Source organism: Antechinus flavipes, chromosome 3, assembly GCF_016432865.1.
Source record: "Antechinus flavipes isolate AdamAnt ecotype Samford, QLD, Australia chromosome 3, AdamAnt_v2, whole genome shotgun sequence".
Classification (NCBI taxonomy): domain Eukaryota; kingdom Metazoa; phylum Chordata; class Mammalia; order Dasyuromorphia; family Dasyuridae; genus Antechinus; species Antechinus flavipes.
Window position 1 is genome coordinate 56,727,559 of NC_067400.1, and position 18,221 is coordinate 56,745,779.

Here is an 18,221-nt window from a genome sequence, read left to right on the forward strand (position 1 = left end):
ATTTTTGTATTCCTGGATTTGGGGGCAGAATGACCTGTTTGATTTTCAAGGGCTTTTTAGGCTTTTTGAGAGAATATAGTTTTAAGTTTCATTTCACAGAGATATTTTATTTTAAGCACCTCAATAGAGTTATGACCTGAGCATTAAGGAGGCTCATAAGCATATTGGACATGTTCTATTTCATGCAAGAAATTTAGAGGCACCAGACATAATTTAAAATGTACAGTCTGATATCTCATGGAAGAATACTTATTAAGGGGATATCATTGCACTTCACAGAAATGGAATGTTGATGTTATTCAATCTTATTCATCAGTTCAAGTAGAAAAGGAAAAGTTAAATACCAAAGCTCAGAAGAGGAGAGGAATTTCTGGAAACGTGTCAAAGTAGGTAGAAAAAAAAAGGAAAAGAGCTTTAAAAATCATAACTTTAAATTAGGAGAGCAAGGGATTTGATTACTTATCAAATCTTTGGAGAAGGGAAGAATTTATGGCCAAAGAAGAACTGGAGAACATTATGAAATGCAAAATGGACAACTCATTATATTAAATTAATAAGTGCTTGCAAAAACAAAACCAATACAGCCAAGATTAGAAGGGAAACAGAAAACTGGGGGAATTTTTTACAGCCAATGTTTCTGATAAAGGCATCATTTCTAAAATATAAGGAATTGATTCAAATCAAATAAGTCATTCCCCAATTGATAATTGATCAAAGGATATGAACGGACATTTTTTCAGATGAAGAAATTAAAACCATTTATAGTCATGAAAAAATGTTCTGAATCATTATTGATTAGATTTATATAAATTAATGATACCACTTCACACCTCGAGAGGAAAGGATAATGATAAATGTTGGAGGGGATATGAGAAAACCAGGCCATTAATACATTGTGGAGTTGTGAAATGATCCATTCTGAAGAGCAATTTGGAACAATGCTCAAAGGGCTATCAAAATGTATACTCTTGATCTAGCAGTGCCACCCTAGGTCTGTATCCCAAAGAGATCATAAAAGAAGGAAAAAGACTCCTATGTGCAAAAAAAAAAAAATGTTTGTAGCACTTCTTTCTGTGGTGGCAAATAATTGGAAAATGAGTAGATGCTTATCAAGTGAGGAATGTCTGAATAAGTTATGGAATATTGCTGTTCTTGTTTAACATATATTGCATTACTTGGCATCTAGGAGAGAGGTTGGGGAAAAAAGGGAAAAATTGAAAAACAAGATTTTGCAAGGGTTAATGTTGAAAAATTACCCATGTATATGTTTTGAAAATTAAAAAGCTTTAATAAAAAAGAATATTATTGTTTTCATAAAAAAATGATATACATGCTTATGCTAGAAAGTCCTGGAAAGATTTATATGAACTGATGCTGAGTGATATAAGCAGAACTAGGAAAACACTGTACACAGTAACAGCAAGATTCAGTGATCCAAGGTAATCCAATGCCATCTGAATCCATAGAGAGAACTGTGGAGATAGACACATGCTATATCATATATTATATTCATTTTTTTCCTTTTTCTTTCATTTTTTCTCATTGTTTTTCCTTTCTATTCTGATTTTTCTCAGATGATTCATAAGAAAATATGTAAAAAATGTAGGTGTGTAACCAAAATGATATTTTTCATGTAACTGGGGAAAATAAGATGACTGGATTTGGCATCTGGAAGATCAAAATTCAATCCTTACTCAGATCCTTTGTGCCCCTGGGAAAGTCCCTAACTTTCTCTGTCCCAGCTTTTTCAGCTCTAAAATGAGTATGATAAGAACATCTACCTTGTAGAATTAGTGTAAGGCAGCTGACAATTAGGAGGATGGACTAAACAGAAATGACAGAAATAATTTTTCACTAATTTCACTGATCACCATGTGTATGTCTATAAATTCCTTTATGACTGAAGAAAAGATTGGTCCTTTAATATGCTAAATTTATTATCACTAATAAACAATAATTTATTATTATGGAAGGTTTATATAAATATCTTATAACTTATTAAAATGATTTGTCATGCAGTAAGAGACCATGACTGTAAAGAAACAAACAAACAAACAAACCTGGGAAGACACACTATGGATCTCAAAATAAATTTTAATGAAAATAACTGGTTCTTTTTGGAATATTTAGTTGGAATGTTTTTCTGAATAAGAATATAGCAAAATCTTCAGCAAAACACATTAAATAAAAGTAAACTAACTCTATTTATCTAAGAATAAATATGTATACATATTGCTACAGTCAAGTGACCATCCAGATCTAAGGTATTTCTGCTTATTGAATAGGATCAGGAAGAACTTATCTGAGTCATTAGTTGTTTGATCTGAGTCATGAGAAACTATTGAACTTTTTTTGAATTTTAATGTCCTCATCTGTATACCACATACCTCTCAAGGCAGTTAATAGGACATAATGGTTGGTATAGTATCCATGAAATGCTTTGTAAAATATGAATCCCTACTATAGTCTTATTTATCAAATTTCCTTTGGCTTACAGAAAAAATCCATAAATTATTGTTAAATATTAGAAATCATATTTTCCAATATTGATTATTGGTAAATAATGGGGCTTAACATCACCTTTTAAAGAAATGTTGCATTTTTCTTTCTTAACAGTAAGAATCTTGACAACACAAATATATGGCTATAGAACCCTAAGCTTTTTTTCCCCCCAATCAGTGCCTGCCTCATTGAGGTCAATTAAAGGCAAGATTTATGTTGACATCCAGCCACTCAGGTTTAAATGATGGCCTCACAACACATTTTCTAAATGAAAAAAGAAACACTTAGAGAATGGAATCCCTTTTAATGAGAAAGCCGAAGTTTAAATCAATTCTGTCTAAAAAGTATTTGTCAACTTCCTACTATGTGCCAGACACTCCACTTAAACACTAGGGTATATGAGGACAAAGAAAAATAAAAGTCCCTTTATATAAGAAGCTTACAACCTATATAAGAAGCTTACAACAATGACTGCATTACATAGAAATAAGAATTAGAGAATAGGAGATGTATGAATATGGGAAAGAAAACAAGAGAATGATAATTTCCCTCATTTAGTAGATTACTTTTTGTATCTTTTCTGGATGTCATATATTTCCTTGTTATTAATAAAATGTAGATAAACTAAGTTTCAAAAGTACCCATTTTTTCCTAAAACAACTCATTAATTTCCACTACTTGCTATATATATATATATATATATATATATATATATATATTCCCTCTAAGAGTTTGAAATATAAAACAAAGAAATATAAAGTGTCTATCAAAGGGAAGTTGGTACAAGTTTGTCAGATTTCAATCTCATTTAAATCGTGCAGAAAAATTACTTGGCCCATTTTATAAAAAGAAGCTCAAAATAAAAGGGCACCTAGAGAGAAGTGCCTAATTGTTCTGTTTATCATTGTCCTCAGGTGTACAATCTCTGATTCTGGTGATGATTTCCTCCCTATAGATTAAGTATGTATTATCTGCCCTATTAAAATGTGAGTCTGTGAGAACAGGGACTCTACTCCATTCTTAGTACAGTTTGTTGCAAATTGTGAGCACTTAATACTTTTGTTCTAGTCAAATATTTATGTCAAGTAATGTTTATCATGCATTTTTTTCTTTAAATTTGTTTCATACACCGTGATATTTCAGGCTTTAGTGCATGCTAAGTGAAAAACTCATACTACTTTTCCCTATATAAATTACACATCTTGACACACAATTTCTTGAGTTGTAAAGTTTTACAATTTTATTGAATTACATAAATTTTATTGTTTTATTTATCTATTATTAATTTATCAATTATTTTATGTTTTATTAGCTCAAAGCAAGTCTAGGAAGTTCTTGGGAGTACACCACTGAACAGAATGATAAGCATAAACAGAGCATCTAGGATTATAAAATGAGCACTGGATTTCAAGACCTAGATACCTCAGGGGAAAAAAAATGTACTGTAGGCTTTTAGAGATACAGTTTACTCTAATTATTATAAAAACCAGAAACTTTCTCTAAGACCTACTAAATGGGAATTACTTCCTAAAGCAAAATTAGGAACTCACAATTTCTAGGAAGACACAATAGCCCATAAGATTCCGTTTCTCATTTATTCTAATGTTCCTGTTTGATAACTTGGAATATCATTATTAATATCCTTGTCACTTCTACTCCTTATTTTAAAATGGGGAAAAAAGACAAAGAAAAATCAAATCTCTTCCAAAAGGAAAATTTTTTGTCTCTTCCACAATTCTGTTTAATCACTCAACTCTTGGTCAAACAGGCATTGAGGCAGAAAGAAAACTGGCTTTGGAAGTTGTTCAAATCTTTTCACTGTTTACCAGTTAGGAAACACGTGTCCCGAGGTCACACTTCACTGAGTCTCAATTTTATTATCTGTAAAATAATGGTGGTGGAAGATGAGGGGGTAGACTAAATGATTTTAATGTCTCATTTAGCTTGAAAATCTTTGCTTGAGCAAGGCTACCAAATTGAATTTATTGTTTTTGACTTCCAAGTGACATTTTTAAAAGTGGTAGACATGAAATGGAGAAGAATTTAAGAGTAACAAGAAATAACTTGGAAGCCTCCATGAGGTCAGATACATTGAAATTATGATAGAAAGGCTCAGGTTATCATGTGTGGCCCCATTTCATTGTTCAGGAATTCAACTATTATGATCTGAGGACTAGCCAAGAGGTACAAGAATGAACAAACCCAAATTATTTCTACCTTATTCCTCCAAAGCCCAGAGAGTGATTCTTTGCAGCTTTCCATGAGCTAGAAAATTAGCTTTATTCATCTCTAAAGTGCAAAGCCACAATAGTAATGCTTAAAGGGGAAGAAAAAAAGCCATACTATTAAAATGTGCTGAACTGTTTCCCCTGTGACAAGGTATAATATCAGAGGGGAAAGCAATTGAATTCATAGCAGGAAGTAATATGGTTCTCATACTGAGCATCCTTTGTTTCTATAAATGTGATTCCTTGAAATAAATGATTATACTTCCCAACAACTCCCAATAATATAACACCCCTATAGAAGGTTCTAAATTGTTTTCAAACTTCTGATAGTCAGCATTGCAAAAGGTAAAGATTTTTGTGGATGGTTAGGGACTAAGGTCCAGCTATTATAATAATTACTATTTTTATTAGGCTGCTAGGTGCTGTATCCAATTTGCCACGGAGACTGAAGTCAGGAAGACCTGAGTTCAAATTTATCTTCTAGTCTTAATAACTGAATGGGTGTTGCTTACAAACAGATCTGGGAACATCTTAGCTTAAAAGGCCAATGTCTTGCCTTGGGACCATCTTCAGTTGTCCTGATCTATATCTTGCCATTGGAGAAAGATTTTTCCTTACATTGATTAGTATCTTCCTCTGCATAATTCCTATCCTTATTCCCACTTTTTCCTCAGGGGTCAAGATGAATAAATCTAATGTCCTTTCTAAATAAAGTAAATGCTTGAAGGTACTTGTTATCATTACCTATTATGCTTGTCTTCCCCAAGATGAACATGCCCACTCTTTGGAGCAACTTATCTCACAGTGCTGTCATAAGGAAAGTGCTTTATAAATGAAATGTTATGTAAATATAAATAATTATTACTGTGAAGAAATCAACAGACTTTTCCTTAGTTTATTACATTCTATATTCCATTATACATGATACTGAGTAATCTGTGAATAAAAAAATAAATCAGTATGAAAACAATCTTTTCCTTCAAGGTATTTCCATTCTAACTCTTGCTATAAAAAGAAACAACACAAGAAATGGTTAGGAAGAAAAGTCTCCAAGAGGTTAGATTAATTGCCCCAGAACAAACCTATGTCAGAGAGATGACTTGAAAATAAGTATCCTTTAAAAAAAAAAAAAGAAAGAAAAAAAAAGAAAGAAAAAAGTATCCCTAATGCCAAGACTATCTAATCTACTATACAACTTCTAATAGAAAATTGAACACACACACACACACACACACACACACACACACACATTTATTGTTCATTGTAATCTGGGATTTTTGTCTCTATTTTATACTGGCACATCATATTCTTATGGCTCATGTACATGCAGTTGCTATTTTGGAGTAGTACAAACAGGAAATGTTGCTGAGGTTTTTGATAGACTAATAGAGCAAGCTTTTTTTTTTCTTAATGAAATGTGACAGTGGACAGGAAATTAAATTGTCTCATGTTTTATAATGATTGTACTGGCAGGCACACTATATGTGCATACACATGACAGTATGGGTAGGAATGGGTAGCTTCTACATAACTTAAAATTTGTGTTTATTTCCCTTCATGCTGTGTCCCAGATTTTATCTGTCTTCATATCCAAGTAACTGGTGACAATTACTATTAACCATTAGGCTTATAATCCTCATGAAGAACCTTTTTACCCCGTGGAACTACTTACCTCACAGTATTGTCATGAAAAATGGTTATCGTCTCACCTTACTCTCTCTTTACCTTACTTGATCTCTCAAAATGGACCATTCCTTGAAAATGGACAAGATGCACTGATGCCATAAGACAGGATAATTAAAACATATACATTGCATTAAAAGTTATTTTACATGTATTTATTAATTATTTAAAAATTAGATTTTAAAATGAACACTAAAAATTACTAATCCCCAAAAAAGTTTTTGTATTTTTTTGCATTTTCTTTTTTTAATTAAGCTTTTTTTTTCTTTTTTTGAAGAAGGGCTTTTTACTATCTTGTGTAGGTCGCTTTAGTTTTCATCCAGCAGGGAAGCCATAATCCTGAATTTATAAACAGATTTATGCAGCTTATTACCATAGAAATTACTCTAATGTCACCAAATCTATATTTTGACTTTCCTGACATTAATAGGAAGAAGAGTATGGCTAAAATGAAAAAAAAAACTGAAACAGACAACCTTAAGAAAACTGAATTTAGAGGGAGAAGGGTTATTTCATTCAGCAACAGTGATATAAAGTCAACATAAACAAACACACATATCCAAGCATTTATTTCCTACTGTTTCTCAACACTGAAGATCCTACATTTCCTACCTAATCATATTTTAAATGATTTTTAAAAACCAAAACTGATGGGAGACAGAGCTAAGATGGAGTAAAAGCAGAGACCTCTTAGAGCATTAGAACGCACAAAAAGGTAGAGTGAAACTACTTTCCAGCCTAGGACAATTTAAAAGGTCAGCAGGAAAGATCTGTGGCAGAGAACAGTTCAGTGCAAGTTGTGTCAGCATAGATCCAGCCCCAGCAAAGCAAGAATAGACTTCAGAGTGATTGAATCAGTGGCAACAATGGCTGTTTCTAGATCTCTCAACCCATAGTTGCCAAAGACAATAAAGAAAGGTGACAGGAATAGAGCACAGTGTCATCACAGAAGCAATTTCAGCTAACCAGAAGCATTACATTAGGAAAGTGGCAGTGGTGGCTTCTTGAGGTTTCAGCCCACAGATGGTAAAAGGAAGGGAGGTCGAACAATTGGTCAGAAGAATATTATAAGATTCTTTTTGCTTGCATTGAGACAGGACTCTAGTTTTGTCCATACTTGGACCTAGTCACAGTCATGAGTGGCAATTCCAGGGCAAGGAGGAACACTATCATAGAGCCACAGTAGAGCAAAAGATCCTCATCACAGTTCTAGGACAAAAAGAGTAATTTTTTTCACAGATCAGAAGAATAATAAATACTTTTTCATAACTTACAGATCTCTCTAAATAACTGAAAACAGCTGCACACAATCCCTAAAGATTGGGACAATATTCCCTCCACCCTGGAAGAAGAACCCTACTTTAACAAAGAGTTAAGAAGAGAAATAAAGAGTAATACAAGAAAATCATGAAAAACAAGCCAACAGCTTGGTAAAGGAGACAAAAAAAGTGAAGAAAATAACATCTTCAAAAAAAGACTAGATCAAATGGTAAAGGAAGTACAAAAAAGTCATTGAGGGAAATGTCTTAGAAAACAGACTTGGCCAAATGGGGGGAAAAATTCATTCACTGAAAAAAAAATTCCTTTAAAAGTTGAATTGGTCTAAGATGAAACAAGGTACAAAAACCTCACTGAAGAAAATATTTTCCTAAAAATAGAGCCAATTGAGGAAATCAAGAATCAATAAAACAAAACCAAAAGAAGGAAAAACTGAAAGACAGTGGAATATCTCATAGGAAAAACAACTGATTTGGAAAACAGGTCCAATAAAGATACTTTACAAATTACTGGATTACATGAAAGTCATGATCAAAAAGAAGTCTATCCAATCATCTTTCAAGAACTTGTCAAGGAAAATGTAGCAGTTTCTACATTAAAAGATCTGTTTGGGATATAACATTCTGGAGGACAAAAGAGTGGAATTACCACCAATTTTTCCCATAAGGAGTATCTCCAGTGTGCAGCCAAATCATTTTCCCCCATGAAATTCCCTGCTCCTCCAGCTCTGATGAAACAAGCCAGTGCAATCCAGCCCAGCCCAGCCATAATCTTACCTTCTTGACCCAACACACTTTGAGAAAAAAAATGGACCTTTATATTTTCCCCACACCCTGTGCTGTCCAACTTTCTGGGTGAGGGTGGGGACTTGATGTGGAAGTAGAAGCAATAGTTTCATGACCAGTTCACCAGGCTCTGGCCCCTATCAAAGCCTCAACCTACCAGGGCTCCTGGGAATGCCATTTGTCTATCTCCTCCTGCTCCTACTCTTTCTCCTGCTGAGCAGGCTGGCTGCTCTGTTCCCTGAGTAATAATGCTGTTTTGGGAGTCAGGAGATTATACACTGTGACCATATCATCCCGTAAGAACTAACTGCCCTGCCACCTTCTTAAAAAGGCAATGTTTTCTATCTGGAAATTTCATCTAAATAGAACTCATTCTTCAACATTGATACATAGCACATGACTATAGATTGATCCAACAAGATGTGTAACATTCTACTTTAATTCATTGTTTTCAAGGCGCTGCCTGCAATTCAGGCATGATTATGGGACCGTGAAGTCTAATTATGTTTGGAAAATTGTGTACAATTGAGGAAAGCAGATGTTTGTTAATTTGCTGACCCGAATGTTTTGAAATAAATAAATTTCCCCAGTTAAAGTGGGAACCGGGCAATTTACCTTCAGTTCTCTCAGGGAGTCTGACGCTTTTACCCGTGGCTGGGGTATTGACGGTCTCTGATGAAGTACTCAGCTTTGTACTGGGGTCCCGCTTTGGCTTTGGTGGAGGCTGTCTCCGAGAACCACAGCTGCTGTCATCATCTGTGCCTCCTACTGAGTGAAGGGATTGGGATCTCACAGAAAAGCCACTTGAGCAAGGATGAGGAAGTCTGTCTTGAGGAGCAGGCATGGTCATAAATCCCATTCGGAAATGTTTGCCCACGTAACTTCCTTCGTGTCCTCTCCCGACTTCTCCACCTATGCTGTAACAGAAAGGAGGGAAAGAATCCCACGTATAAATTATCCAAAAGTGTCACATGTATATAATAGATGATTTCTGAAAAGTTGAGCATGAATATATTGTGAATGAATTCATACTTGGGGTTTTTATTTATTTATTTATTTGCAATGCATATGCATGGATAATTTTTTAACAGTGACCCTTGCAAAACTTATTCCAAATTTTCCCCTCCTTCCCCCCACCTCCTCCCCTAGAAGGCAGGTAGTCCAATACATGTTAAATATGTTTAGATGTTTGTTAAATCCAATAGATGTATACATGTTTATATAGTTATCTTTTGTACAAGAAAAATCAGATCAAAAAGAAAAAAAAACTGAAAAAGAAAACAAAATGCAAGCAAAAAACAACAGAAAGAAAGAGAATGCTATGTTGTGGTCCACACTCAGTTCCCATGCTCCTCTCTCTGGGTGTAGATGGCTCTCTTCATCACTGAACAATTGGAACTGATTTGAATCATCCCATTGTTGAAGAGTCATGTCCATCAGAATTGATCATCCTATAGTCTTCTTGTTGCCATGTATAATGATCTCCTGGTCCTGCTCATTTCACTCCGCATCAATTCATGTAAGTCTTTCCAGGTCTCTCTGAAATCATTCTGCTGGTTGTTTCTTATAGAACAATAATATTCCATAACATTCTATCATAATTTAATAAATTCATATTTGAAATCAGGGTTAGAGATGGAATTAAAGTTAGATTTGGGGTTTGGGTCTCTCAAACTCTTCCTCTATTCTTTAATCTACCTGAGTACTGTTCTGAAGATTTGTAATTTCATCCCTCTACTGATACAGATCAAGACCCTTTTATGAAAGTTTGAGAATTGCTATGGCTAACTTTTGACCAATTCACATAATTGAACTTAGTTTCATCTCTCCCTGAGTCATATCTGAAAATTTCAACCTTGTTTGTCATTTCAAGAATTGTGTTCTATTAGTATAGCCTTAAAAAATCCAATGATATCTCTAAATGACTATAATGTAATGCTAATTTATCATAATGAAAAGCTAATTTAACAAGGTTTTTTTCTTTAATTGTCTCTAATTCTGAATTAAGTTCTTTTCAGTCTCTTTATGGTCCAGAAGTGAAAGTAGTATGTCAGCAAAGTCCACATTCTGGTGGTTCTCAGAAGTTGGGAAGACCTTAAAAACCATTTCTATCTTCTGAGTTGCAGAGATTTTGGTTTGAAAAGAATGTTAGAAGCTTAGTGGTCTAAAAGGTGAGACCTATAATAAACTTTCATATAGTTCCCATTTAAGCACATTGCTAAGAGACAATATGAAGCAAGTTTTTTTTTTTTTCCTTTCTAATGAATTTGAAGCAAAAACAAGTTTTGCTTAATAGGTAGGTGAAATTCATTGTCTTATAGGTTTCTAAGATCCTAGATTTAGAGCTAAAAAGGAATATTAAGCCTTGCAATCCAATGAGGCCATTTTATAAATTAGGAAATTGAGGTCCATTTCTAAGGACTAGGTCAAAGGTCAAACAAATAGGGAGGATTGGAGTCCTCTAATTCCTAAAGCTTTGGATTTTTCATTATGTCTTACATCAGCTTTTGGAATCCCCCAGCATCTAGTGCCTTCTCATGTCCTTTCTTATTCCCATTTGATGTCTCATACTATCCTAAACTCGCTATTAATCCATATGCTGTCTTTTTTCCTCCTACAAATTATCCTTTATTATTTAATCATGTAAATTAACTTGTGGAAAGGTGTTAAATGATAATTTGTTTTATCATTCTTTGATAATCTAATTTTATAGGACCAATGAAACTATTACATAAATAAGTAAATAATATGGGAAATGATAATGAAAGATAATTGATAGTAATGGATATGGAAATGTTTGACACATCTTTTACTCTTCAAAGTTCATCTCAGACAACTATTATTTATTTTCTACTAGAATTAAAAAAAAAAAGGAAAAAGAGACACTTCAATAATTATAATGGTTGAATTGCAACCCTAAACTTTCAATCCAATCTCCTTGCAAAGAGGAGAATCAGTAAGGAGTGGTTAAAATTTTTCTGAAAGTCAAACATCTAGCTAGTGCTTCATTTTCTTTTGACTTGTATTTAGGACTTTATGGACTTTGCAGAGCTTCATTCTACCTTCATGTCCAAACACTTTTTTTTTCTGCCTGTTGAGATCATTAAGATCAGATGCCTAATATTCTTTCTGATGAGGCATAGGGGAATACCTGATTGATTCTATCAAAAATTCTCAGGTGAACAATTGCTGCTCATGGAAATTGGCTCATCCCATATAATTACTTTTTCTTTGGGCTTGAGAATAGTAAGTGTGATCCTTCCCTCTTCCCTCTCTTTTACCATGTTAAGCATGGTCATGTAGGAAAAGTTTGGTTTGATAACAAGAGGCAAAATATATACTTTTCTGACCAAAGTCTAAAATCAGTGTCATGCTTTCAGCTATGTAAGGTATGGGACAACCTAGGATCAAGGTATTAACTGAATTCTTTGCTCAGACCTTGGCTGTTACTTAAAAAGGCTCTATATTTTGTGAGATTTTCCATGTTCTTGGGTACATCCCTTATCTTCTCGTGTAACCTTAGACAAATCACCTTGTCACCTATCTCTAGTTTCCTTACCTGCAAAATGAAGGGTTAGGTCTAGCTAATCTCTAAGATCTCTTCCAGAAATTACATTTCATGACCTACTTTAAGTTTCAAAGCCATTATTTGAAATGTCTTTCCTAGCCACAAGCATTCTTTCCGTACAAGAAGAAGTAGCAGAGGTAAATAGAACCTGAATGAATTACAGGTATTCACAGAAGAATAGGAGAAGCAAAAATATCCTAAGTACTATTTTTTGTTGTCATCATTCTGCAAGTGAGGAAGAGAAACAAAAGGGATGTAATGACCTATATTTGTAACTGCAGATTTATTCTGTTTTTTTTTTCTTTTCTAGGGGAATAGTCTGATTACTTTATTAAATATTAAATATTTACCAATATTTCAGGACTTCTGATAGTCCTTCCAGGTATAAAAGGAAGAATGTTGTATTCTAAGATCTAACTTTGTAGTTTAAAAGGAAATCATTGACCAGAAGGGCAGCTGGATGGGTCAGTGAATAGAGTGTAGGGGAGGGGCATGTGAAGTTGAAGTCAGAAAGACTTACCTTCCTGAGTTCATACCTGACTTTAGACATTTAGTATACAAGTCTCTTAATCCTGCTTGCTTCAGTTTCCTTATTTATAAAATGAGCTGGGAAAGAAGTGGCAAACTACTCTAGTCTCTTTTTCAAGAAAAACTCAAATGGATCCAGTAAAAGTCAGACACAATTAAAAAACAAATATGATAATAGGCAAAAACAGCTAACAGAAATAAAATCATATTTATAAAATTCTGAAGTGTTACCATTTTTTATTTTCCTCACACAAATGTTTTAAGATAGATACTACAAAAATAACCTTCTTCATTTTATAGATAAGGAAACAGACTTATGAATGTTTGGGTTTCAAAGCCAAGTTGTTACTGAATATAAGTTCAAAAGCCTCTCCACTCTACCAGACCTTAGTATTAACTCAAAAATTTTTGAAAATAGCTGTAACCATGGACTCTGCATCAAGAGGAAATGTCTATGTAGAGTTCAAACCTTACCTCAAACACTAAGACATGTTATTTTAATTCTCTAAATATTTTATTCTTCCCTAAATTAGGACTATCAATGGCACTTTCTAGTTAGGAGGACTATAAGTGATTAATGTATGAGGTGCCTCACAAACCTAAGGGATGATACACTATCAAAACATGTGTCTGTATACATGCATATACATACATTTTTCTGTTATCTAAGTTGGTGAAATGTGTCTAACTCACCCATATAGTCTAAGAATTTGGAACTGTTAATTCCATTATATTCCTCCCTAGTCCCAATAAGAGTATACTATACAGTTCCAAGCATCATATTTTAGGAAGAAAGTTGTTCATTTGGACAATGTCTGTCCTAAGAAGGCAGCCAGGCTAGCAAGTGAGCATTTGTGAAATGAAATCTGGGAAGAAAATTCAAGGAACTAAATAATTGTATTCAGATATTTGAAGCACACTCATGGGGAAGAAGAATAAAACTAATTTTATTTAGCTTCAGAAGGAAGAAACTAGTATCAATAGGGAGAAATAGCAAACAGGAAGGTCAAGAAATCAACCTTTCAAATGGAGATATCAAACTGTATGAAGCAATGCAAAGTGAAATAAGCAGAACTAGCAGCACACTGCACACAGGAACAACAATATTATGTGATGATCATTTGTGAATATATTCGCTATTCTGATCAATACAATGATCCATAATTAATGATTAATAATGAAAAATATCTGCCTCCAAAAAAAAAAGAATTGTTGGAGTATGGATGCAGATTGAAACGTAATTTTAACTTGATATTTTTCTTGCTTTTTTCTTTCTTCTTGATTTTTTTTTTTGGCAACATGGAGTTATCCACCTCTAGAAAAAGGACTTTTGGAGTCTGGATGCAGATTAAAACATAATTTTTACTTCCTTCATTTCTTTTTTTTGGTAACATGGGTAATATGAAAGTACATTTTGCATGGTTTCGCATATATCACCGATATGACATTTGATATGAAGAAAAATTCAGAACTCTATTTTTAAATGAATGTTAAAAATAAATATTCATCCACCTCTTAGCAGAACTGAAGAATTCTCATCCTGGAAAACTTTCTGAACTTCTCATGATTAGAACTCTCCATGATTATTAATTGTAAATTATAAATTACATCATATATGTTTGTGCTTTCTCACAGGAAGGAAAGTTTAAAATTTTAATAAGCAATCCCTCCAAAAAAAAAAAAAAAGCAACAACAACAATGCGAAAATAAATGCTTCTCATCATGGCTAAATAATTCTAGGTTTAATCACTCATAAAAATGGAGCTGTGGGATTAGGACAATAAATCTTACGCTTTGTATCCTTCATGCAGTTACCAAAATAATTTTCCTAAAGTTAGAGTTGACCATATCACTCTCCTACTTAATATTACTTCAATAATTCTAGGATCAAATATAACTTCCACTCTTTAGCACTGAAAACCCTTCATAATCTAACCCCAAACCTCTATTATAGCCTTGTCATACTTCTTACTTCTTACATACAGTACCTGACATAAAGTGGGAACCAAATAAGTGTTTATTAGCTAATTATCCGATTGACTTCTACAGGCTCTCCCTTAAAAGGACTATATTCCCTCTTCATATAAACTTGTTGGAAACTTCAAGGATCAAATCAGAGTCCTACTTCTACATGAAACCTTTTTCTGTTTCCTCAGATTTCTTGTATTCCCTCAAAAAATAATTATCTTATGTGATCATGCATATATTGTTCACATGATTACCTACAGTCATATTGTCTCACCCAGCTTGATAGCAAACTTCATGAGGCACTTTCATTTTTGTCTTTATGTTGCCAGAACCTTGAATAGTACCTGACACATGGTAACTGTGACAATAAATGCTTGTTGACTTGCTTATTGTTATGAGCAACATTGTTAAAAATGAAACTGAGCCTTACATGAGAAATGATGGATTTTGTTCAGAATTGAGAAATATCTTTGGGCTATCTTTAATCAGGCAGTTGAAATGTAATTTTTATACATATATACATATGTATAAATATGCATATATACATATATTATTACATATCAGTATATATTATATTATGATGTATATCAATATATATCATATGAGAACTTTGATGACAGCATAGATAATGGAATTAGTGCTATAGTGACATAAAAAGCATACATGAGCCTAGAAATTGTAGGAATTTATAGTATTTGCCTTTCTAGGCACATTAAATGGATTTAAGTCTTTTGCTAACCTCCTTTTTAAGCTAGTACTTTTACTAAATAAATATGGGGTAAGAATAAAATGAAGCAAGCTTTTGCAATTCACTTTTATGCCTCTTTCAAACTATTTCTATGCTTTGTAATAGGTTTACTATTCCAGTAGGAACAATAAGAGAAGATGAATTTTTTCCCTTACGATTAAGCAGTTATGATAATTATGTGATTATTGCAGCAGCAAATGAACTCCAAAGAAAACAAGCAATAGATGAAACTCAAACTTCTCAATTTAGTTTCAAAGATAGCCTACTAGTCAGCCAAATTAAGGCCAATACCTTTAGTACTTGTTGATTTTCTTTTAATCTGATCACTTTCTTAAATGTCAGCTTTACTAGAGTGGTCTGATAGCAATTATGTAGTATTTAGTATTGTATCAAGAAAAGTTCATGGAAAATTCACACAAGCTAAAGCTTTGTGAAATATCCAAGGACTGAGTAAAGAATTCAGTTAGTATCTTAATCCTATGCTGCCCCACACCCTACATGACTGAAAATATGATACTATTTTAGGCTTGGGTCATAAGGGTATATATTTATTCTTTCTTGGCATCAAACTAATCTTATCTTACATGACCAGCCCTTAACATGGTGAAAAGAAGAGTAGAACATCATATTTTCTCCTCCCAAGACTGAAGAAAATAAGACACTGTTGGAGGAAGAGCCAGTTTTTCATGTAGAAAGGACATAAGATTAAGGGGCTCAAAACCACATGCAGTTGTCACCTGAGAATTTTCCATGTGATAGAAGCAGTCAGACATTCCCCATGCCTTATCAGAAAGACTATTAAGCATCTGGTTTTGGTGAGCTCAAGAAGAAAAAAGAAGCTTGGATATGGACTAATGTCATAAAATACAAACTAATCAATAGGAAAAAAAGTGGAATGCAAGAAGGCTGACAGATAAAGCTTAGATATAAGCCAAGAGCTGCCCCATCTTCCCTGGCCAAAAAAAAAAAAATTAAAAAGCCAGGAGGAAGGTTCATAAAACAAGGTAAAATAAATAGAGAAATTGAAAAACATCACAAAACAATGCACAAATATTAAACCAAGACAGAAATTGGCCTGAAAATTCTTACTGAAAAAAGAAAAAAGACTAAATTATATTCCCAGAAATAAAGCCTAGATTATTTGAAGAGAATTGTTCAATTATACCAATGGATCTCTTCTTAAAAATGTGGCATTTCTTCCAGGGATGTAAGATTAACTCAGCAATGCCTTTACATATTAAAGGAATCTAATCCACATCCTTTAACAAATTTATCAAAAGATGGTGCAGCTAGGTGGTGCAGTGCATAGATCATTGGCCCCAGAGGCAAGTGGACCTCAGTTCAAATCCAGACTCAGACATTTGACACTTAGCAGCTGTGTAACCCTGGGCAAGTCACTTAATCCTGATTGCCTTGTCAAAATGAATATTTAAAAAAAATTAAGTTTGCCACAAAGGGCCAACTGCAAGGTTCTTCCTGCACTCCTATAATCACATTGAATAAGTAAAAGATGAAGGATGAATAGCATTTATCCCTCCATTTTAAAAATTAAAAGAGAAAGTAATGATGAAAACTGAGACTAAAAAGTAGGGTGAAAACCAGGTTTTCAGACATTAGAAATTAACCTGGAATACATTGACACAATAATAGCAAGACTGTGTGATGATCAACTATGAAAGACTTGGTTCTTCTCAGTGGTTCAATGATCCCAATAGACTTTGGACAGAAAATGCCATCTGCATCCAGAAAAAGAACTAAGGAGAGTGAATGTAAATTAATACATGCTATGTTCACTTCTTTTTTCTGTTTTTTTTTTTTAATCTCTCCCATGGTTTTTCCTTTTTGCTCTGATTTTTCTCTCCCAGCATGATTCATAAAACAATGTGTATTAAAATAAATAAATAGGAAAAATAACAAAAAGGGGAGAAAAAGAAAATGAAAGCTGCTAATGAAAACTTGACTTGACTCCAACTTCTCAACCCTTCTCTCCTGGGAGACTTCTGGAGGGTGGAGTCCCAAATTACTCCGAGTCTCTTTATAGAAGGAAGAAACTAGTTTCTCTCATCTCTTTCCACTTTGCTTGGCTTTCTTTGTCTGGTTTCAACTCCCAGGAATAAGATAACCCTCCTACAATGAATTCATCATCTCTAATTTCATTGCCTTGCTAGCTCAAGCCTTGATTGAATCTATCTTTCACATCCTTCTTTTCCCTCAAGCTAGAATAAAGTTTCTCAAATTGTGGCTCATATTCCTACTATGGTCTCATAAATGGATTATTATTTATTATCAGTACTGTTTATTTTACATATCTATATACCTGGGTCTCTGGCCAAAAAGGATTGTGGGTGGAAAAAGTTTAAGAAACCCTGGGCTAGAGAGTAGAGTAACAAACTCCTCTCAGTGCCTTTCTTTATAGAAGGCTCACTCTATGAATTCTATGGCAACCCTGCAGTTTTCATTTTTTAACTCCACTAAATAAGATATACCTCTAATAAGTATCGGATTTCTCCCCATACCTACTTATTTATTTCCACATTTAGGTGAATGAACTCCAGCAAAAGACCATGTCTCTTGCAGCAACCTAGTGTCTGAATGGGTTCCAATGAGGAAACTATCTTATAGAGACAGAGCTAATATGGAGCTTAAGCTATAGAAGTCAATTACTGAGGCTTTCTTGCTAAATAAAATGACCAGGACTACTAATTGATTTGTTGACACATACAATTAGCATAGTTAGCATATCATGCTATGGATTGTTCCCTAAAAAGGTCCTGCCTGCCCTGTTTGTAGTGGCTAGAAGCTGGAAAATGAAAGGATGCCCATCAATTGGAGAATGGTTGAGTAAATTGTAGTATATGAACGTTATGGAATATTATTGTTCTGTAAGGAATGAACAGCAGGATGAATACAGAGAGGACTGGTGAGAATTACAT

General features: G+C 33.7%; 1 protein-coding gene across 1 annotated transcript in view; it reads right to left on the reverse strand.

The window, feature by feature from the left end:
• The window catches only part of NYAP2 (neuronal tyrosine-phosphorylated phosphoinositide-3-kinase adaptor 2), a 142,857-nt gene extending 130,279 nt beyond the window's left edge, over positions 1 to 12,578 (reverse strand). Inside the window, exons 1-2 of the mRNA XM_051990504.1 lie at positions 12,565 to 12,578; positions 9,092 to 9,393 (exon numbers count right to left, since the gene is read on the reverse strand). Of these exons, the coding sequence (XP_051846464.1) occupies positions 9,092 to 9,393; positions 12,565 to 12,578 (316 nt within the window). The remainder of the gene's footprint in view (positions 1 to 9,091; positions 9,394 to 12,564) is intronic.
• Positions 12,579 to 18,221: the final 5,643 nt, after the last annotated feature.